Raw genomic sequence first — 24240 nt, 5'->3', positions numbered from 1 at the left:
CCGGCTCATCTTTTTTACTGATGACCCGGCCCTTGGGGGTTACTGGTCGAAAGTTTTTCTAGTCATCAAGACCCGGCTCATCTTTTTACTGATGACCCGGCCCTTGGGGGTTACTGGTCGAAAGGTTTTCTAGTCATCAAGACTCGGCTCATCTTTTTACTGATGACCCGACCCTTGGGGGTTACTGGTCGAAAGTTTTTCTAGTCATCAAGACCCGGCTCATCTTTTTTACTTATGACCCGGCCCTTGGGGGTTAATGAAGATAATATGGTATACAACAAAACTTACCTCATGTTTGCTTTTCAGCATCCGAAGCAGGCTTTTCTCCATCTCATAACTCGCCTCTAGGCGACTTGCAAAACCAGAGCAAAGTTCTTTGAACTGCAAATGTTCATATTGGGAGAGCTTAGCCTTGGAGAGTTCATATTCAGGAACAGTTTGAGATGATGACGACACATGCTTCGATAAAACCGCTGTGGCCGGTTTACAGAAGCTGGTACCAGTGATAATTACAGCGTCCGGGTCTTCTGCTGTTGTCAATGGACTTGGCGGCTTGGGGGCATCCATTGTTTCCTTGGGAGAACTAGGGAGATCCACTTTATCCTCAGGTTTGTCTTGGTCCGGGTTATCTTGGATCGGTGTCGGCTCTTTGATAGGCTCTAAGATTATGATGGGAGTTGACCCGCCAGTTTTCCTTTTCTTCGCCTATGCCCTGAAAGAGGAAAGAGGCGCGTTTAAGGACTGAGAATTTATCACCATCAGATTCAAAGTAAAAATTATCAAAAGACTTACCCAGGGACACGGATCATTGGCGGAAGTGCCGACATTACTGAGTCGCCAGATGTAGGAGGAGAATTCTGCAAGAGTTGCACGTCGAAGATATAAGCAGGTTACAAATGCGATCCAAAGAGACATGAAGAAGTGTTGTTAAAGGATACCTCATTTGGCCTTTTCTTGCTCCCTGTGGGTAAACTGGAGACCAGATCACCGGAATGACTTTGGGTCTTCCGATTCGAAGTGTATTGTGCTTTCTTCACAAGAAAATTTGGGTCCAAACAAGCATTTGGATGTGAGAAGGGAACTTTCCCACAAATTCGCCTGACCGGCTTAGGTGGAGAAGGAGATGAATCGGAGGAAACAAAAATTACCTCTACAGAATCCTCCTGGCTTTCATTGTCTTCATTCTATTCCAGAGATGCAGAGGTATAAATACAAAGTTAACAGTAATGGATGGCGAGTTAAGAGAACATAGGTTTTTACCTCCGAAGGTGCGTCGCCGATTTGGGATTCATCGGCCTCGGATGGTTCAGTCACAGCAGCTTTTCCCTTGCCCTTGGTTTTCTTCTTTGGCGGCGGCCTAGCATGCTTCATGGCTGGCCTTTTGGGCTTCTTGGACCAAAATTTATCACCTTTCTAAAATGGCATATGTTATAAGAGGCCATAATTCCAATGAGACATAAGAAGTAAAAGACAGAAGGCGGGTTAAAGTTGCTTACCTTGGCTGCCGGGTTAATCTTGCAGAAGGGTTTGAGACCTACTTGGCTGCATTTTCCCGCAGGCTCGGCGGTCAGCTTCTTGATGATGGTGACAATATCGCTTTCCGTTAGAGCCGTGCGGAAGTAACATTGAGGATGGTCTAGACTGCCGTCAAATTCACAATTAACCCGTCCCGGCGACTTAGAGGGAGGATGCTCCATTCGACCCAGCAGCGGGTCAAGTCAACCCTAGTAAGGCCGTTGTTTGTCAAAGATCTTAACTCGAACAAAACTAGGATAAAATCTGATTCTTCTTCTTCGGTGAGCTTTTCCGGGAGCTTGAAATTCGTTGGGAGGCGATCTTCCCTATAACCCAGAAGCTTGTTTTCACCTACAGGCGAGGTCTCTTGACAATAGAACCAAGATTCGCCCCAGCCTTTGGGGTGGCTTGGCATGGCGAGTGACGGAAATGGGCTATCCCTGCGGCGCTGAACATTTACACCGCCGAGCTCCAGGCTGGGACCGTTGTGAAATTCAGTTTGGCGATTTAAGTGTGGAAGAAATACCAGAATAAGGGAACTGAGGGTTCCATCCGCAGGTAAGCCTCACAAAACACGTGGAACTGGCATAGGTTGCTTATCGAATTGGGCCCTAGATCCTGGAGGCGGACATTCATGAAAGCCATGGCATCTCTAAGGAACTCCGATCCGGGCGGCTTAAAACCCCGCTCAAGGTGTTCAACGAAAACAACTATTTCCCATTCTTTGGGATTGGGGATTTCCTCTCCGAACCCGGTACGCCAACCGATAACATCCCGAGGGTCCAAATTTCCCGTTTTCACATAATCCTCTAGTATTGCATCATTGACCTTGGTAGGGAGCCAGTCACTTTTGAAAACGGCGCCCATGCTACAAAGGAATAAAGTGCGGGTGAATTGACACGCCAAAACATCTACTGTAAGAGGTGAAACAATTTCATTAGACTCGCCAAGTAATTTGTCCGCGGGCTAAGGAAAAATCTTGATCCGCCGAACGAAGTCCCGAGTCAGGTTGCTATGGCGACTTACAAAGTTTGGCTACTTAAAGGAGTTGTGTCTCAAGGTGTCAGAGGCATTTATCCAAAAATGGTGAAGTATGAAGACTACAAACAGTTTTCACATAACGAGCGGTAGATTATGGATCTACTGGTGTGACAGCCCGATGCCGACGTTCCAGAAGCTTCCCCTTTTCTTTCCGTTTTCGTAGTGTGTCTATTTTCTTCTGTCGCATCATCATCGCATCATGCGCATCATCAGCATTGCATCGACATCTCCGTTGCCGCTAGTTTTAAAAACTTGCATCCGTTGTTACTTGCCGGTTCGCGTCGTCGTCCGTTCTAAGCCCGACCGCACTCGCACGCGCCCGCGGCATCGTCGAAACCCTGTTTTAAAAGTGCGTTTAAAACTTTCTCTGATCGAGGTGAAACTTGGCATGCGGTCGTGATTCGTTATAGCTAGGCCGCCTGTCGATTTTCGTCGCGATCGGAGTTCGTCTGGTACCCGAATGGTCGTTCGTAGCGGCACCGTCTTCGGTCTACCGTCGGACGTCTGTCGATGTTTTCAAATCATTTCCGCGCCGCCCGTTCTCCCTCTCGTCTCCGGATATCCCCTCTACATGGCCGCGTACCCATTACCTCGCGCGGAATCGTCCGAATCCAAACCCGCGGTTGGATCCGGATCGCGATTCCGGTTAAACGAGCCCCCCGTTTGTCCATATATAGCCCCCATGCCAATAATTAGACAACCTCTCCCTAATTCCTCCTTGTTTTCCGCGCCACCCCACCAAACCCTAGCCTCCCTGTCTCCCTCCTCCAGCCGCCGTGCCCGTCGAGCCCGCAACCGGCTCACCGAGCCCGTCGCGCCGCCGCCTCTCTCTCTCTGCCCGAGCAGCCGCCGCGCCCTCTCCCCGAGCTAACTCCCGAGAGCCCGCAGCTCGCGAGCTGCCCCGCGCGTGCCTCGCTCCTCCCCTCGGTCGTCGGAGCCTCCGACGCCGGGAACCGCCACCGGAACCCCGCCTCTGCCGGCCGGAGTCGTCGCCCTCGCGCCGTTCACCGCAGGTCGCCGCGCCATGGCCTGAGTTCGTCGAAGCTTCCCCAAGGCCGGCCGCCGCAGGGGATGGGACCCCTACGACCAGATCCGGTCAGCTCTCGCCGCTCGCCGGCCTCCGCCGCCAGATCTCGCCCCCCCCCCCCCGCGCCGGTGTGGCGCCCCAGGCCGCCTACAGAGCCAGCGCCGTCGCCCCCGTAGCGCTCGGGATCGAGCAGGCAACGGGAGGCCGTCCTGGGCCTTCCCCAGCGACGCGGCCCACCTCGGCCTCTACAGCTCCCCTGCAGCGGGCCCAGCAACAGCTCCCCCTTCGGCCCAGGCGCCTAGGCCGCCTCCTCCCCTTCAGCCGGCCTTTCGGCCCAAGGTGGGAATTCCCCCAGCCCCTCTAAATAACGCCTAGGCGTGTCTTAATTATTTAGCGCTGCCCCAGATTCAGCCCATTTAGATTCCGGGGTTCTTTTATAAGTTTCTGTGATTTTAGAATTTCAGGAATTTATTAGGTATTGTAACCTCCGTAGATTTCAAACCGTAAATCGGATGGAGGCGTATTATATATGGTTTTGGGGTAGTTTTGCGAGTAGAACACGTTTACGCAACTTGCATTTTTATTTGACATCGTTTAGCGTGCTGTTTGCCTAGATAAGCATGCTGTCCTAATAGGTTTCGACCCGTATTTATTTTTCGTGCAAGACCGGGTTGCCCGTGTGCCTTAGATAAAATGCCTATGTTTTAGGGACCATTTTTCCATGTATTTTAGAGCGGTCACTCGTATTTTTGCGTGTAGGGTTTGCCTCTAGTTTATTTTCCCGTATATAGGTTATTTTCCCGCATTAATGTGTGGCATTATTTTGTGTTGCAAACCCCACGTATTTTATATCTTTCCGGGGTAGAAAAATCCCAAGGATTTTTCTGTGTAATTAGTTTTAGCTTTCGAGTAAGTTAGTTTGTGAGATTTTTTGCTAAGTTGCCCTTTTGTTTAATTCGTAGGATTTATTCCGTGCCTCGTTAGAATTAGTTGTCAACTAGAGAGTTGATCTTGGATGTTTTGTTTAGCCCCTGGTATTTTTGGTTGCAATAGAAATGCATGTTTAGGTGTTGTTTGCTTGCCCTCAAGTTGCTAGAAATAGTGCTGTTTTAGACGTGCTGAAATATTTCTAAGTCTGGAATCTGTTATATTTTTGTTGCTGTCTTTTCTTGCTTCTATCTTTGGATCTTTAGCTCTTTTGAGGTTGGTCCAATGGAGTTAGTTGTACCCCTTGGGTTTATTTAGCATGCTGTAAAGTTTCATGCCATTTGGAGTCCTGAAGCTATAGGTTTTGCTGCTGTCAATATTGCTTCAGATCGAAAACTGCACTTTCATGAGGTGTAATTTTCACTAAGTCTGAAATAGTGTGTGAGATGCCATTTTGTGTCTTGTTTTCCTAGTGCTCCTTGCGGCCATGCTAGTTGTTGTTAGCTGTTCGTAGTAGTGCTTCTTGCCCTATTCCGTGCAATGCCTTGCTTGAGCTTATCGGAGTTGTGTAGCCGAAGTTGTGAGGCGTATAAACTGCCATGTGGCTATTTTTGGCAGATTGTGAAGATTTCTTGTTTTGCTCGTAGTTGTTGAACCGTAGCTCCGATTTGATCGTGTCCTACATGAAACTTGCTTAGAATCTCGCGTAGTTACATTTTCTCTTGCTGGTTGATTATTTTGAAGTGCTCGTGACCGCCGTTGCACACATTTTGCTTTCATGCCATCATATCTTGCGGTGCTTGTATCTTTTGATCCGTAGCTCCGTTGGAGATGTTCTCTATGTGTAGTTTGCTTGTCTTGACGCGTAGAATCACGTGAACCTATTTGTTTTTCTGTATAACAACCAATTAAATGTGTTAATTCAGATCTGGACAGAATTGTAAATTAACATCTGAGGTCGTTTCGGAGATGCTATATGTCATTTCCGACCTCATTTAAAATGTCTAGATAGGTAGTTTAATTTCCTCTTCACCTCTTGCATGTTAACAACATTAATATTGCCGGGTAACTAACCGGGAGTGAACTAAATAATTAACGTGGAGTTTCGTCAATATGCAACTCGTTGCATATTGAACTTCACTTAATGTGTAGTGTTTGATTGTGTGATTTGTCATGCCATGACTTGCATGTATTCAGCCGTTCATGCATCATTTGTGTTGTGCATCGTGTGGTGAATTCCATGTGTTGATTTGTGTTTCCGGTTTGCTTCGTCTCGATAGAGTTCCGCAAGCGTGTCGGATGTGAGGACCCGTTCGACTACATCGGTTCGTGTGCTTCCCGGACTCGTTCTTCTTCCAAGCGGGATCTCAGGCAAGATGATCATTTCTCCAGATACCATTACTATCATTGCCATGCTAGTTTTACCGTTTCTATCGTTATGTCTCCATGTGGAAACATGGGTTCCTTGTAATATCACCATATTTAATTGCTATTTAATTTAATGCACCTATATACTTGGTAAAAGGTGGAAGGCTCGGCCTTTCTAGCCTGGTGTTTTGTTCCACCTTTGCCCCTTAGTTTCCGGCTACCGGTGTTATGTTCCATAAATGAGCGCTCCTAACACGATGTTAGTTTTACCTTTGACGAGATATCTTGTGCATCGGGATTCCGGTGATGCTTTGGGTAATCTCATAGTTGAGGTTTTCCACTAGGGAATCCGACGAGATCGCGAGCTTCGTGATTGAGGATTTCTATGCGGCTTGTGGTAATTTGTGATGGAGTAGTTGGAGCACCCCTGCAGGGTTAAATCTTTGTGGAAAGCCGTGCCCGCGGTTATGTGGCAACGTGGAAACTTTGTTTAACACTGGTTCTAGATAACTTGAAGTTAACTTAATTAAAATATGCCAACTGTGTGCGTAACCGTGACTGTCTCTTTCGTGAGTTCCTTCTCCGATCGAGGACACGGTGGGGTTATGTCTGATGTAGGTAGGTGTTTAGGATCATTCTTTTGATCATCTGTAGTTCACGTCCGCTATGCGTAGATCTTCCCCCTATTATTTCTGGTACTCGTAAGTTTAGCCACCAAATATATGCTTAGCCGCTGCTGCAACCTCACCACTTAACCATACCTCACCCATTAAGCTTTGCTAGTCTTGATACCTTTGGAAATGAGATTGCTGAGTCCCCTGTGGCTCACAGATTACTACAACACCAGTTGCAGATACAGGTGAAGGTTACGTGACGCGAGCGCGTTGATTGTTCATTTGGAGTTGCTTCTTCTTCTTCTTCTTCTTCATCAATCTAGGAGGGGTTCCAGGCCGGCAGCCTGGGATAACAAGGATGGACGTCGTTCTTCTTTTGTCGTTTGTTTTCGTCTGTAGACGGACCCTGCTCTTACTCTTGATGATTATGTAATGTACTGATGTGACTCTGATGTAGCTTGTGGCGAATGTAAGCCAACTCTTTATATATCTCTTCTTTTCAGTACATGTACTTATAACGATATCCATTCTTGCGACACGACGAGATGCGCTTCTATCCCTGACGAGGCCCTCGTGCCAAATTGAGGATAGGGTCGCATCTTGGGCATGACAACTGGACAACTGGAAATAAATGCGGCAAATGACCGGATGCGGCAACCTACGACAAAGATGGGACACTCCTGTTGGTTTTTTGAAATGCTACTCTAAATGTGCAAATCAAGGGTGGACAAATAAAGGTATTATAGACATTGGTTTTCTCGTCTTCATCGATATAAACAAATCAAGAACAAGTAACAACTATTCGGGGAGGCATCAAGAACATGGCAGTGATGAACTTCGAAAAAGAATAGGGATCTGCTCTTGAGTAAACGGAGACCTAACCTGGTGGGTTCGGCCGGAGATGGTCGACAGCGACGAAGGCTTCTGGAGGGGCGTGGAAACGTCGGACAGGCGCGGAAACCTCGGGCGGCGTCGAAGTATTCGGCGGCGACGAAGTGTTCGGCGATGACAGGGTGTTCAACGACTGCGAGACGGACGGTGATGGCGACTTTTCGGCCGCGACGAAGTGCTTGACGGCGACAAGGTCCTTGGGCGGCACCAAAGCTTTCGGGCGACGGTAGGAACTACGGTTGGTGGCGGAGCTCGCGGAACACAATGAGGGTTTTCTTCGTTGCAGCAATGGGGAGAAAAGGCGATAAGACTGGTGGGTGGAATGCGCCCAGTCTTGTCCCCCCACCTATTTAACAGGGCAGGCGCTGGAATCGAGGCGCCACGAGCGGGAACCGCCAAAGGATAAAGATTCGCCATGATGGCGCTCCGAAAATCTTGGGATAACGATACCAAGGGATCCGTTGGGATTACGTCATTATCTTTTCCGGAATTCAAGGGATAAGAAGATACCAACGAGAAATGGTTTGGCGATTTAAGTTTTTCCACAACAGATGGCGGGTCAAGTTCATGGCGTATGGAGGAGGATGAAAAATGAATCGCCCTTAACTGAGCAAAAATATAGGCGTGAAGAGAATTCAAGTCAATCTGGGGCCTAATGTTGGGGATATTACCTATTGATAACCCGCCCTGGTTGGGCCGGATCACCAAATCAGGCGATTCATCTAAGCGTGGTTCGGGCCATGGCCTGGCAAGACCATAGGTTGTATGGCGGTTTACAACTTCCGGAAGGTTTCCAAGCTTTGGAAGATGGCGACTTAGAGATCGTAAGGGTCACGGTTTGTAGAAAGGAAAGTACCCTTGTGAACCCTAGGGACTCCACCTGTATATAAAGGCAAGTCACAGGGAAGAAGGGGGCAGGTTAGAAATCATCGATTGCTAGGTCTGGCGAGTTATGCCGGCCCTCCTTGTAATCGAAACTCCGTCAATACAACTCAAAGCAGGACGTAGGCCTTTACCTCCTCACGAGGGACCGAACGTGGGTAAATTGCCGTCTCTCTCCCGTTCAACCCCTTTGAGTCGCCACCAAAGTGCGATGGCTCCAGTACTAAGTCCTTTCACGAGGACATCTTCCGTGAGAAAACCACGACACAGGGGATCCAGGGTTCGAATCCCTCCCCTTTCCTTTTTATTTTTGTTGCAATTTAGATCTGTTTGCTATGTTTGGCTTGCAAAGTTGCTGCACATGCTTAGTCTCTTGTGGGTAGTTTTATTCACTCACTTCATCTTGTGTAGCCTAGTATATTTGGGTGATGGTCATATATGTAGTGTGTGTGTGGTACTTCCCATGTAGAGAAGAATGTGTAGGTGGCTTGATATATACTTGCTTATGAGGCTAGATGTATGGCAGATTGTGTGTGTGTGTGTGGCACACCATGTGGTGGTGCTAGTGTATGTATGAATATGTGTGTAAGTGTCATTTGCATGTGTTAGCATTCTTTTGTGTTCCTAGCATGTGTAGGTGGTGTGGTTTCTACTAGATGACATGCATATGAGTACATGTGAGTGTGTGGCAAACAGCCCTATTTGCAACTTGTGCACCTCCTCATGTTTAATATGAGAGAGGGCATGATGTTTGTGTGCATGGGTGACATAGTGAGAGAAGTATTTGTGTTGATGTTGTGCTTGACACCAACATGGGGTCCAAACCCTCATGTCCATATTGTCTTTGTGCACATGAGCATAGATATGTGATATTTGGACTAGTGGGAGTTGCATGAAATGTTGCACTATTCACTATGTATGATTTCTTGTAGTTTCTTCCTTCCTAGTTTGTGGTCACTTGCTCCAAGCAAATGCATATGTTATATTTATATTTTAGGGGTAGAAAGATCCCAGGAATCCATTGGTGAAATCATTTTTACCATTGGAAAATTTTCTGGAAAAGTCATATTTGCATTTTCTTCTAAGTTTAGAGCTTGGTTCCATGAATTGTGATGTGCTCTTGTATTTGTTTCTTTGTAGTGGTAGTAGAGGGTGACCCCCTCTACCACATGTTTGTTTCAACTCATGATTTGGAATCCATGTGAGCAACTAGTGGTCACACCATTCCGATAAAGAGGCGACTTGGGAACGCGAGGATCACCTCCGTTCCGAATTTCCCGATTTCTTTCAGTCTTAGATCTCGAGGGCGAGATCTTCTTTGTAGTGTGGGAGAGTTCGTAGTGCCCCAAGTGTAAACCTTCCCTATTTGGAACCTATTGCAAGTGGGTCCACCTTGTCAGGGATATGATGATACCATTTGTGCCATGACTTCATGTGATATCCCTTATTACTTCCTTCCCTTGCATGCATGCATAACATATTATTTCATGCCCATGTCTTGTGTTGTTGCAATTTGGTGATAGCATTTCATGTGGTGGTTGTGATCTTGTGGATTATGTACCTTGTGATTTCATGTGATCTTTTGTGGTGATGTGAGATATGATTTTGTGTGAAGTATGCCTTGTGCTAGTAGGAGCAACCTTGGGATGGCATAGGTTTTAAAATCTTTCCTTTGTCTTTTATTCATAGCTCCAGAAAACTCTTCTTCCTTTTCTGTTTTAAAAATGCCTATGTATTAGGTTGATTTGAGTTGGGTGTGGTGAAGTGAAGTCTTTGTTTTAACTTAGCTTTGACAGGTGCAAGATAATTACAAAACAGCCCACTTATTGCTGTTTTGTAAAATATTCAATTTTCCCTAATATTCATTCTTACATTTTATTCAAATAGGTTAGATTTTTCCAAGCTCTGGGTCATTTTTGTTCTATTTTTCTCCCCAGTAGATTTTCCTGAGCATTTATTTCCTCCAAGTATTTATTCTATAAATAGAGAGTCCGTGGAGTGTTTTGTTTTCCCTTTTGAATGGCGCCACCTGTGGGCTCACTCCCACATGTCGGCCCATCTCCACTCCCTCTCGTGAGTGCAGGAGCCCATGCGCGGCACCTTTCTTCTTCTTCTAACACCGTTTCCTCCCCGTTCGTGCCGACCGTCAGGAAGCAGAGATAGTGCGCGTTGCCGCTGTGAGGGCACCAACGTCGAGGCCCCCCCTTATAACCTGGGCGTCCGTACCTCCCCTCGCCTAGGGTTCCTCTTCCCCTCAGCCGCCTCTACCACCTCTCCCCATCCCCATCTCCATCTCTTCTTTTCTTCCCTGGTAAGATCTGTAGGCTAGCAGCAGAGAGAGAGAGGGAGGAGCTCACCGCGTCTACCCCGCCTACTTCACCGTCCGGCGAGTCTGCCATGTCCGGGAGCTCGGGGTGGTTTCCCGTGATCCATTCCCGGCGCTAGGAGCCCCGGGGATCGACCACACCGACGGCCCCGAGCTCGTCAAGGGTGCGCCCGCGGTGTTCCTGCTCCTTCCCCTGCTTCGGTTCTGTAGACCCCTCGTCGTCATTCTTCTTCCATTCTGGCGCTTCTTCCTCCATAGACCGGCCTCCTACTTCCTTCTCTAGGTGAGGACGTTGTCCCCCTTCCTTCTTCCTCCCTGGTTCGCCCTAGATCCGAGGTAGAGTCATCGTGTTCCACTCGGGTGCTGTTCGTCAGAGCCCAGCAAGTTTGTGTGCGTGCATCTTGTCAGTCAGGGTGGTATGTAGTGATGTAGCAGTAGCAGGGGAGCTCTACCCTTCGTGTTGCAACGTCGTAGTGCAGGGGCTCTCCTCCGGTAGTGCGGCGCATCAACAACCCCGGCGAAACACCCCAGCGATCTCCTTGTCGCTGGTGTTTCTTTGTAGGCAGAGAGGGTTTCCTGCTAGCTTCCTTGTTTCAGTCCCCTGATCTATCAATTATCATATCGTAGCGCAGTGGTACAGCAGGTGTTTGTCTTCTAGAGGGTGTGGGTTCGAATCCCAGCTTGCCCCTTTTTTAATTCCTGTTTCTCGGCATAGTAGCATGCAATAGCTGCACTTGCTTTATAACTTGTTCTTTTCCCTTGTTGCTGTCGACCAAGAGGCTGCAGTAGAGTGGTGATGCTATTGGGTGTGATTGCAGGGGATCCAGGGTTCGAATCCCTCCATTGTCCTTTTTATTTTTGTTGGAATTCTGATCTGTTTGCTATGTTTGGCTTGCAAAGTTGCTGCACATGCTTGGTCTCTTGTGGGTATTTTTATTCACTCACTTCAGCTTGTATAGCCTAGTATATTTTGGTGATGATCATATATGTAGTGTGTGTGTGGTGCTTCCCTTGTAGAGAAGTATGTGTCGGTGGCTCAATATATACTTGCTTATGAGGCTAGATGTATGGCAGATTGTGTGTGTGTGTGTGTGTTGCACACCATGTGGTGGTGCTAGTGTATGTATGCATGTGTGTGTAAGTGTCATTTGCATGTGTTAGCATTCTTTTGTGTTGCTAGCATGTGTAGGTGGTGTGGTTTCTACTAGATGACATGCATATGAGTAGATGTGAGTGTGTGGGAAACAGCCCCATTTGCAACTTGTGCACCTCCTCATGTTTAATATGAGAGAGGGCATGATGTTTGTGTGCGTGGGTGACATAGTGAGACAAGTATTTGTGTTGATGATGTTCTTGACACCAACATGGGGTCCAAACCCTCATCTTCATATTGTCTTTGTGCACATGAGCATAGATATGTGATATTTGGACTAGTGGGAGTTGCATGAAATGTTGCACTATTCACTATGTATGATTTCTTGTAGTTTCTTCCTTCCTAGTTTATGGTCACTTGCTCCAAGCAAATGCATATGTTTTATATATGTTTTTGGGGTAGAAAGATCCCAGGAATCCATTGGTGAAATCATTTTTGCCATTGGAACATTTTCTGGAAAAGTCATATTTGCATTTTCTTCTAAGTTTAGAGCTTGGTTCCATGAATTGTGATGTGCTCTTGTATTTGTTTCTTGGTAATGGTAGTACAGGGTGACCCCCTCTACCACATGTTGGTTTCAATTCATGATTTGGAATCGATGTATGCAAGTTGTGCCCATCCATAGTTGGCTAGTGGCTGAAATTCCAGATTAGTAAAAATCTGAGATTTTCACTAAGTCTGAGAATCTGGTTATATTTTCTTCTCCCGTAGATGAGGTTGTGCTGGTCATTGTGTTGTGATATAGCCCTAGCTTTCAACTAGAAAGTTAGACCTGATATGTTTGTATAGCTCCCTATAAAATTTCATGTCATTTGGAGCCCTGTAGGTATTGTTTTGGCTGCTGTCAAAAAGCTTCAGAGCAATGACAGAAAGTTAGGTGCAGGAATTTTCACTAAGTCCCTGTGATCTGTTGGTTTTGGGAAAGTTTGCAGCCTTGTATCTTCTTGTGTTTAATTCCTTTTTGTGTGATTCTTGCTTGTTCTGGTAGTATTCTTGGCTAGCTACAGCCACATATATTATTTGTCATAGTTGGGTGGCTGTAGGTGCTTTGCATGTAGCTCACAAAGTGCTATGATGCAGTTTATGGCATATTATGTAGTTTTGTCATTTTTGAAGTTTGTGAGTGCTTAGTTGATGTTGTGGTGTTCTTCTTTGCTCCACCCCATACATGATGGGTTATTTTATGTCTTGGCAACCTGGGAATACCATATTTGTGCCATTTGAGCGTGTGGTGATGATTTTGACACGTAGGGCTTCATATCTTGTTTCGTTGATTCCCGTTGATCTGTAGCTCCGATTGTAATGTTCTTTATATGGTTTTGCATCGTTTTCACGAGACGCATCTGATCATGTCATTCTCATGCATGTAAAAATAGGTTAGCATGTAGTACTGTCCAGGAACTTGTTTTAGCTCCTTAAGCTTGTGTTAGTGATAGAAATAGTGATGCATGCTCATTCTTCATCTCATGCATCATGTGCTTGTTGCATCTTGAGGTGCTGTTGTTCATTGGATATTATTCTTATGTCGGGTAGCACCGGGATCGTACAACGAGTACGTGGATTCGGGAGAGTACGTGCAGGACGATCAAGAACCATTCCAAGCTGAGGATATCACAGGCAAGATGAAATGACCTTGATTCCATCTCTAGACTTGTTCGCTGCCTACCACTGAATTAAATTGCCTCCTGACATGCCATGAAACCAAACACCATCCCTACCTAGCAAAACTTGAATGGCTAAGTAGGCTTTGCTCAGCTACTAATGTTAGCGTTGCTAGATGCAGGTGCTTTGTCTCATGTGACAACATGAGCTTGATATCATTATCTAAATTATGTTATTTAATTAATCCACCTATATACTTGGTAAATAACGGAAGGCCTAGCCTTTGGCCGGGTGCTTTGTTCCGTTATTGCCGCCATAGTTACCGGCTACCGGTGTTTGATTCCATAATGATCGCTCCTAACACGTTCGGGGTTGTTATGGGGACCCCCTTGATAAATCGCGTAGTGCTAAGGCTTGTCCGGCAGGACCCAACATTGGTGTTAATTTGCTAATCACTTAATAATAATCTACATAGGGAATAGCTACCCCAAGGAATTTAATCAACAACCCGGGCCAGTGCTCCTCATGAGTGTTGGCCCCACCTGAGCGATGTCCGGGGCCCCACTGGTCACCCAGAGGTTTAGCCATCCCGACGTCTAGCTCATCCGTCGTGTCCTGAGACTGAGATACGCGGCTCTTATTAGGGTCGTTGACACGACGGGGGGTCCTGCTAGCCTTGCTTTACCTTAGCGATATATCTTGTGTATAGGAATCCCAGTGAAGCTTTGGTTTCCCCCAGAGTTGAGGTTTTCCTCTAAGGAATCCGACGAGATCACGAGATTCGTGATAGAGGATTACTTTGCGGCCTGTGTACGTTTGTGATGGACTAGTTGGAGCACCCCTGCAGGGTTTAATCTTTCGGAAAGCCGTGCCCGCGGTTATGTGACAACTTAGAATATTTTGTTAACATCCGGTATTAGATAACTTAAACAAAAGCTAATAAAATTTCCAACTGTGTGCGTAACCGTGACTGTCCCCTCGAAGATCTCTCTTCGATCGGGAACACGGTGGGGTTATGAATGACGTAGGTAGGTGTTCAGGATCACTTAGTGATCAAGTATTCACGACCGCTAGTATAGACCACCTTCCTAAATGTTCTACGTAAGTTAGCCACCAAATCAAGCTTAGGATGCTGCAACCTTAACCACTTTACCTTATCCTACCTAATAACTTGACTAGTTCTGGCACCAAGGTCTTAGATTGCTGAGTCCCCGTGGCTCACGGATTCCTCCACAATACCAACAGGTTCAGGTACCCCAGAGACAGGTGATCCCGACGGCACACAGCTGGCGTGGGAGTATGATGAGGAGACAGACCACCTGTACGTGAACTATCCAGAAGATTGAGGCGTGGTTGTGATCGTGGGCCTGCAGGCAGGGTAGCATAGCCTTTCTATGTTTTGTAGTCCGTAGCGGAACTACTTTGGTTGTATGTGTGGTGTACTCTGATATATTTATGAGAAGGCAATTGAACCCCTGATTGTCTATCTTTATTATTATGTATGTGCTGTGTTACCTGTTTGCGAGACGCTTAGATGCGCTCCTTTCCAATTCGGGGCCTCTATCCCCAGATCGGAAAGGACCGCATCTTGGTCGTTACACATTTATATTAGTTTACCGTAAGACCTTTGTGTCACTTGCTTATGTGGTTAACTTGTGTTCTTTGCTGAAATTCTGGTTATAAGTTAGGCATAGTTGCAACAACAAGATCAAACAGAGTTTGTGAAAGTTTTTCTTTCTCTCTCAGTTTGTCAACTGAGTTGGTTGAGGACAAGCAAGGTTTTAAGCTTGGGAGTTGATACGTCACTACTAGGAAAAGGGCTATAGATGATATAGATACTAATGGCGCACCAGACAAGTAGTGCGCCACTACTATATAGCAGTGGCGCACCATGTGTAGGTGTGCCACTAGTGTGATGGACACTAATGGCGCACCACACACTCGGTGCGCCACTACTATATTTTTTTTTTTGCAAAAGTACTAATGGCGCACCGGAGCAGAGTGCGCCATTACTAGTTTAACTAGTAATGTCGCACCACTCACCCAGTGCGCCACTACTATATATTTGTTTTTTGCAAAACTACTAATGGCGCACCACCAGCTGATGCGCCATTAGTAACCAGGGTTACTAATGGCGCACCCCCTGGGGATGCGCCATTGCTATCACCCCCGCTAAAATCACATGCCAGTCCCCGCGCTCTGTGGAGGGGACCTGGCCACCACTCTCCTCTTCCTCTAGCCTCGTCTCCCTCCAAACCCTAGCCTTGCACGCCGCCGGCCGCGCTGCTCCGCCTCCTCCTGTCCTCCACTTCTCTCCTCCCTTCCTCCCATGATCTGTTTCCTCTCCTTGCCCGCACCGCCTCCTCCCGCACGGATAAGACCCGTCTGTCCCCCCCATCCCACCCCGCCCGCTGCGCCCGGTCCATCATTAGGGTTTCGTTGGCCAGCCAGCCATGGCGATCCTCGGGGAGCTCGGGACGGAGATCCTCATCCCTGTCTGCGGGGTCATCGGCATCGTCTTTGTCGTCGCGCAGTGGTTCATCGTCTCCAAGGTCAAGGTCACCCCCAGCACCGCCTCCGCCGCCGCCGGCGCCAAGAACGGCTACGGCGACTACCTCATCGAGGAGGAGGAGGGCCTCAACGACCACAACGTCGTCATCAAGTGCGCCGAGATCCAGACCGCCATCTGTGAAGGTGAGCTCACCCATCCCCTTCGCCGACAACGGTGGTGGTCCCCCCTCTCCCTCTCACCCGCTCCCTCCCCCAGATCTGGTTCTCAGCCTCTCAGGCTCGGAAGCTTTGGTCCCCATGATAGCGGGCATCGTTTGGCTTGTGTGGAGAACCAGAGTGCTCTGGTCTTTCTTGCAGAGACCCTTCGCCCGGTTGTCATTGTCGGCATTCTGCTCAATGCAAAACAGATTCCTTGTAATATAATTTCGTCTCGTTCTGATAGAACTTCCAGAAAAACTACTACATTTTTGTATGTCTGGTTTACTGCTAATATAGGGCCTAGCTAGCTAGGGGAAAAATGATGTCACAAACCAGGCACTGAATACTTTTTCGTTGAACATGCCTAAAGTGGACACGAATTCTATTTGAAAGCTAACGATCTTTTGCTATTTTTTGGACAAAACACACTGAATTATTTTACATTTTGTTGTATCCACCAGGGAATCGAGCATACATGCGATGGATCATTTGATCAGACTATATAATGAGTGGGAAATGCAGCTACTCGTGCTCCTTAGCTTCGCACTTCAGTTGTTCCTCTTCTTTGCTTGCAGGCTCCGGCGGTGTAGCGGCAACAGGCTCCTACGGCTCTCCCTTTGGGCTGCTTACTTGGGGGCAGGCCTGGCAGCAGTTTATGCACTCGGCTACCTGTCATGGCATCGGGATAACAACATTGAAAGGCTAAGAAGAACCGAACAGCTGGCTTTCTTCCGGGCAGCATTTCTCCTCATCCATCTTGGTGGGCAGGACACCATTACTGCTTTCGCCATGGAGGATAACGACTTGTGGTTGAGGCATCTCTTGAATCTGTTGACCCAAATTGCACTAGCTTTATATGTATTACGGAAGTCCATTGGAAGACACAGCCCTCAAATCTGCTTCGACGATGACATCTCTGTCGTGCCCTGCTACTGCTGCAGGAAGAGGTCAAGCTGTTGGGGACGTGGCTGCAGGGCGACCGTGCCCTCACCTTCTGCCACCTCCTCGCCCGCAACACCGTCAGGGCCAAGCCAGCCCAACTCGCCTTCGGTACACCGTCAGGGCCAAGCCAGCCCAACTCGCCTTCAGGTTATGGTCTTGGTGGGTCTTCCATGGCTCTATTCGGAAGAGTTGGTGGAGGTATCTACACTAAGGCTGCTGACGTGGGTGCTGACCTTGTTGGCAAAGTTGAGAGGAACATTCTTGAAGATGACCCAAGGAACCCAGCTGTAAGTTCTCTTCTCACTTCTCAGCTTTTGGCTAATAGTTTTAGGCAAATTAGCAGACATTGCTTACAATTTATATTGTGACTATTTTGCTTCATGACATATCCTTTGCTGAACTTGGAACTCTTGTTTGCAGGTGATTGCTGATAACGTCGGTGACAATGTTGGTGATATTGCTGGAATGGGATCAGATCTCTTTGGTTCATATGCAAAGTCTTCCTGCGCTGCTCTTGTTGTTGCTTCCATCTCATCTTTTGGAATCAACCATGATTTCACTGCGATGTGCTACCCACTGCTCGTGAGCTCTGCAGGCATCATTGTTTGCTTGCTCACCACACTCTTTGCAACTGATTTCTTTGAGATTAAGGCTACAAACGAAATTGAGCCTGCTCTGAAGAAGGAGCTCATCATCTCCACTGCTCTAATGACTGTTGGTGTTGCGGTCATCAGCTGGTTGGCTCTTCCAGCTAAGTTCACCATCTTCAACTTCGGTGCTCAGAAGGAAGTGTCCAATTGGTAATTTTGTGGGTCAATATTTGTTCAATTCTGCAATGTTGTACTTCCTTCTGATTATGCTTTCTTGATTTTTCACAGGGGCCTTTTCTTCTGCGTGGCAGTTGGTCTATGGGCTGGTCTGATTATTGGATTTGTGACTGAATACTACACTAGCAACGCCTACAGGTAACTAAAACATTAGTTTCTAGTTATATTATTGTTCATATTTTATGTTATTGTGCCTTATCCCCCAGCTGTTTCCTTGTGGCAGCCCTATGCAAGATGTTGCCGATTCCTGCAGAACTGGTGCTGCCACCAACGTCATCTTCGGTCTTGCTCTGGGGTACAAGTGTGTTATCATCCCAATTTTCGCTATTGTTGTCAACATCTACGTCAGCTTCTCCATTGCTGCAATGTACGACATTGCAATGGCTTCTCTTGGCATGCTAAGCATAATGGCAACTGGTCTTGCCATTGATGCTTATGGTCCCATTAGTGACAATGCTGGTGGAATTGCTGAGATGGCTGGCATGAGCCACAGAATCCATGAGAGGACTGATGCTCTTGATGCTGCTGGCGCCACATCTGCCCGATGGATGGCTGTGGAAAGAAATTCTTCACGCACAAGCATCTGCTGCAGCACTGCGAGGTTCACACCTAAACGACGAAGCAGTTGAAGAAGGCTACAGGAGAGGAGAGGACTCCAAGACATCATCCGATGCGCGTCGAAGGGTACACTTGTGGCATCGGGGGCTGCTGGATGAGCTTCGACACGAAAAGGGAACTGTCCCTGCATGAGCGTGACTTGTGTGTGTAAGTGCATCTAGTGCCCCTTAGTGATTTTGGTGGTTTGAAGACTTATAGGTTAAGTATCTAATGTGTTTATAAGTGTACATAGGATCTATAAGTCATTGAGGAGTTTGAGATATTTGAAGAATATCTACCCCTAAAAATATATGTCTTCAGTTGAAGAAATTGGTCTGAAGCGAAGAAATGAATCACGAGGAATCTGTGATGAAATTGATATTCCTCATGAAGATATTGATATTGAGAAGATCGGTGGTTCCTGAAGAAAATCATTTTGAAGAAATTGAAGCGTGAAGATTTACGTTTTCTGTTTTACTTTCTTCGCAGTTGATGAATAGGAACACCGTACTGTTAAAGGGGGTCAAAGTAACACTATGGAATGGATTTCCTCATGATGCTGAACCCAAGCCAAATCCTACCAAAAGCCTCAAGTGAGGAATATGAGTAACATGACGACTCTCACAGTTGAGGGTCCCGACAGTTTCGATAGCCACGCCAAGTCACTGGTCTTATCCACTCCAACGGTCATATTATTTAAGTGCATTAATGTCAAATCATGTCGGGATGCTCCCAGGCTATAAATAGCCTCCCCCCACAACCACTAGCTGGTTGGCTGCTCCGTTAAAAACTGACACTTGTCATAAGAGCAACCCAAATTCCTCAGATCCTACGAGAGTAAATCATCAGTGAGGAAATACACCACCCACCGAAACCACAAACCAAACCTAGTGATTGAGCATCACTGAAGAAGTTGTTCCTGTGTGGGACTGGAGCCTTTTACCTTTGAGGACTGTGCATCCTCCAGACGGTTAGGCGTCATGGTCTAGAGCAATCCAACAGTCAATTGTGGATCGCCGGGTGACCGAGTTTGTGAGGGTTTGGAAGTCTGGCCTGAAGACTTACCACGAGTGTTGGGCGAGGACTGTGTGTCCTTAGCTCAAGGAGAATACGGTAGGGACTGTGTGTCCCGGGACTGGGTGTCCTTTGGTTTCAATACCAAGCCGCTCCAAACCAGATGTACAACTGTCACAGCAGTTGGAACTGGGTCATCAACAACAGTCTTCACCAAGAATCGGGTTCTAATTCCTCAACTCTTTACTTTCTCTGTATTATGTGTTGATGACTTTCACTGTGACTGTTTGAAGAATTTGCTGAAGACTTTCTCCGAATTTCCTCAACCCCAAATTCTTCACAATAGTTAATCATCATCTGTATTCTGCGTGCCTGCTTACTGTGCAATCTGTTTTCATAATCTTCACTCAGTAATACTGCTGTTGTGAACGATTGCACGACTGATCCTTAACTGTTTCCGCTGTAAGTTAGTCATTAGTGAGGAATTTCCTCAAAAGGAATTTCCTCAGTGATGAAATTCTAAAAATCTCCTATTCACCCCCCCTCTAGTCGATATAACGCACTTTCAATTGGTATCAGAGCAAGGTACTCCCTTGTTCTGTGTGATTTTGGTTTAACCACCTAGAGTTTTAGTTATGTCGACTGCAGGCATGTTTAAGGTGACTGCAACATGTCCTACCTACGAGGGAAAGAATTTTCCCTTCTGGAAGAACAAAATGCAAATGCATCTACAAGCTATAGACAATGATCTCTGGTATATTGTGGAAAATGGTGTCCCCATCATTTCTGCTAGTGTCACTGCAGCTGATGTGAAGAAATTCAAGCAACTCGATTCTCAAGCGAAGAACATCATCTGTGGTCATCTGAGCCCTGGCCAGTTTGGAAGAGTAAGTGCCTTAGGCTCTGCAACACTGATCTAGGAGAGACTGTGCAAGGTAAATGAAGGAGTATCAACCCAACGCGACTCTCGTGTTGATATTCTTCGCAATCTCTTCAATCGCTTCAAGAGACATGACAATGAAAGCTGCCAAGACACCTTTGATCGCCTCACTGACATATCAAATGAACTGCAAGCACTGGGAGCTCGAGATATCACTGATCACGAAGTTGTGAAGAAACTGCTGAGATCTTTGGATTCTTCATTTGACACTTTAGTTCTGATGATTCAAGAAAGACCAGACTACAAGATGCTAGATCCTGCTGATATCCTCGAAAGGCTAAATACTCATGAATTCCAGCTAGAAGAAAAGAGAGATCTATATGGACAAAGCTATTCCAGACCACGTGCACTGAAGGCAAGAGCAATTTCCTCATCTGAAGAAGAAGACACAGATGACAGCAGTTGTGACCCTGAAGAATTTGGTCAGGAACTTGCAATGCTTGTGAGGAAATTCCAGAGATTTACACGACGAGGCCAGTTCGGTAAATCATCAAGAAGAGACATGAGGAAATCAGAATCTGCATCTGAGGAGTACAAGAAACGGACCTGTCACAAGTGCAAGAAATCAGGTCATTACATTGCTGATTGTCCTTGCTGGGGAAAGGAATCAAAGAAGAAGAAATACAAGGATGATAGTTCTGATGACTCAAAGAAGAAGGAGAAATCTTCAAAATCCTCATCTTCAAAGTCCTCCTCACACAAGAAGACTAGCTTCAGAAAGGCTCGGGCACTTATTGGCAAGGAAATGGATTCCGAGGCAGAATCAGAGGAATGTGATGAAGAAGAAGGCTCTGGAGAAGACTCAGAATCCGGATAGGCTAGTCTTGCACTAGCAACCACTTCCGTCAGCAAGTCAATCTTCAATCTTGAAGAAAATGATTGCACCATCCATACTGATGAATATGCTGATGACTTCCCTCCAACCTATTGCTTCATGGCGAAAGGTTCAAAGGTATCAAATAATGCCTCCTCCTCTGATTCAAGTGACTGTGAACATGATGATTAAAAAAAACCAAGTTACAATACACTTGCCATCATTGCCACTAAACAACAAACCGCTCTGGAAAAGCTTCAAAAACTGCTAGACAAAAGTGATGATCTGTTGAATGATGAAATGAATCTTAATCAAATCCTCGCTGATGACATGAAAAATCTTCAGTCTAGATTTGATATTCTTCAGGATCGTTATGATACACTCCTCACTGATCATGAGAAGCTTTCCTACGAATTTCTTCAAAGGAAGCTTGATCTTGAGAAGCTGTGGATGTCTTATGATGATCTTCGTATGGAAAATGATTCATTACTAGCTCAACAGATTAGCGCTAGTCAAGTTGAATTTATTCCTCCATGTCTTAAATGCATTGAACGTGAAACTGCAAATTCCTCACCAGAATCATAAAATGCTACAAATTCTTCAACTGCACCTGATGTGTCTATTTCCTCACTTGAGGAAAACACAAATGTCACTGATGAAAATGCAGGGTTGAAGGAATTGTACGTGACAGGCATGTACAAAAGCCTCAAAGGACATCAAATCCTTTGTGATGTGCTCAAAAAGTAGATCTCGAACAGGAACCCGAGGAAAGAAGGAATTGCCTTTGAGAGGAAATTGAATGCTGATGGATCTTATTGGAAACCTAAGCAGTATCCCAAAACCTCATGGGTTGCTGCTACTGGGCCTCCTTTTGATCCATCTAAGCTAACTGGCTTCTCATTTGAATTATCCTATTCCTCGGATGAGTCATTTGATTCCAACTATAAACTGTTCAAAAATCAATCTGGTGAAGTATTTGCTCGATATGTTGGAACTAACTGCAGGAATAGCCCTCCTCTGAGGAAAATCTGGGTTCCCAAAAGCTGTCTTGAAAATCTTCAAGTGAATGTCCTCATGACATCACCTCTGAAGAATCTGAACCCCAGATCAAATTCCTCAGGAGGACCAAAGTCTTCAAGAGGATCAAAATCATCAACTTGTCAAAACTATGCTCGTACCCGTGCTTATGCATCTAACATGCAGGGAAACTACAAGGAATATGATTATGAGCGCTACTCCTCAAATCATTTTGTTCATAAATCATCAAACCAGTTCTCTGCATACTCATATGAGTACTTTAACCCCCCTACTGTCAAGAGAAGTGCATTAGCTTCAATGCCACCTTTCTCATATGGTGCTCGCAGGATGATGAACGCTTTGCCACCCCTTCAGATGTGGGTGGTGAAGAAATCAAACTAATCACTTCTGCAGGACAGGTCTCCAGATGAAAATCATCATTTGAAGAATTTGCTCGAGACCTGAGGAAATGCTTGATAGGACGCAAGCTAACGATTGATGAAATAGAAATATTTCACACGTCCTTATATTTCTGTTATGATGAAATCACTGAACTGATAAAATTAGTATCATATTCTTCAAATCTGAAGCATATGAGATGGTAAGCTGTACTAATTCATCTGCAGGATGAAAAACCCAAAAATACTGAGTGGGTTCTCGATAGTGGCTGCGCACATCACATGACTGGTGATAAAAGCCTACTGATGAATATGCCACTAACTCCGTCACCTCTGAAGCAAATCACATATGCTGATAAAGGTAAAAGCAAGGTATTGGGACTTGGCAAAGTAGCTATTTCCAAGGATAGGCATATGGACAAAGTGATGCTTGTTGAATCCCTTGGTTTTAACCTCATGTCAGTCTCGATGCTTTGTGATCTTGATATGATTGTTATCTTTGGTAGATATAGATGTGTAGTCATCTTGGAATCTGATAGATCCAAAGTCTTTGAAGGTGTAAGAAGAGGGGATTTGTACATTGTTGACTTCTCTACAGGTCCTCAACCAGCCACTTGCTTACTAGCAAAAACCTCAGAAGGATGGTTGTGGCACCGAAGACTAGGTCATGCAGGCATGAGGAATTTGCACACACTTGCAAAGAAGAAGCATGTCATTGGCATCGAATCATTCAAATTCCTCAAGGATCATCTCTGCGGTGCCTGTGAATCTGGGAAAATGACCAGATCCAAGCATCCCTCCAAAACCATCATGACCACTACACGTCCAGTTGAATTGCTTCATATGGATTTATTTGGACCTACTCACTATGCAACACTAACCAATGCAGCATCTCTATATGGCTTTGTCATAGTTGATGATTATTCCAGATACACTTGGGTGCATATTATTGTGTATAAAACTGAAGTGCAGGAAATCTTCAAACGATTTTCTTCAAGGGCCTCGACGAACTTCGGCATCAAGATCAAACATATCAGGAGTGATAATGGAACCGAGTTCAAAAACACTGGTCTTGATGATTATCTTGATGAACTTGGTATTACTCACGAATTGTCTGCTCCTTATACTCCTCAGCAGAATGGTGTCGTCGAAAGAAAGAATAGGACTCTGGTTGAAATGGCAAGAACTATGCTTGAAGAATATCAGACTCCTCGTTGCTTCTGGCCTGAAGCAATCAACATTGCATGACATATCATCAACACGGTATATCTTCACAAATTCCTCAAGAAAACCTCATATGAACTCCTCACTGACAAGAAACCCAATGTAAGTTATTTCAAAGTCTTCGGTGCAAAATGCTGAATTAGAGATCCTCATCATAGCACAAAATTTGCACCTAAGGCACATGAAGGTTTTATGCTCAGTTATGGAAAGGACTCGCACACCTACAGAGTCTTCAACAACTATCACAACAAAGTTGTTGAGACTGTAGATGTGCGGTTCGATGAAACTAATGGCACGCAAAGAGAGCAATTGCCTTCTGATCCAGATAAGCTGTCTCCTGAGGAAGCAATAAAGCTTAAGCCTACGGAAGACATTGTCCCCACTGAGGAAATTGGTGAAGAAACGATCCCCA

The 24240-nt window shown here is 46.0% G+C and overlaps 1 protein-coding gene across 1 annotated transcript; it reads left to right on the top strand.

Annotated features, from left to right (window-relative positions):
• The first annotated feature begins 15799 nt into the window (after window positions 1-15799).
• Window positions 15800-18453, top strand: LOC123409510 (pyrophosphate-energized vacuolar membrane proton pump-like). The gene is made up of 6 exons (XM_045102386.1): window positions 15800-16040; window positions 16696-16913; window positions 16997-17284; window positions 17418-17797; window positions 17876-17962; window positions 18048-18453. The coding sequence occupies exons 1-6, from the start codon at window positions 15800-15802 to the stop codon at window positions 18451-18453; spliced, it is 1620 nt and encodes a 539-aa protein (XP_044958321.1).
• Window positions 18454-24240: the final 5787 nt, after the last annotated feature.

Source organism: Hordeum vulgare, chromosome 7H, assembly GCF_904849725.1.
Source record: "Hordeum vulgare subsp. vulgare chromosome 7H, MorexV3_pseudomolecules_assembly, whole genome shotgun sequence".
Classification (NCBI taxonomy): Eukaryota; Viridiplantae; Streptophyta; class Magnoliopsida; order Poales; family Poaceae; genus Hordeum; species Hordeum vulgare.
This window is presented reverse-complemented; position numbering and strand designations above follow the sequence as displayed.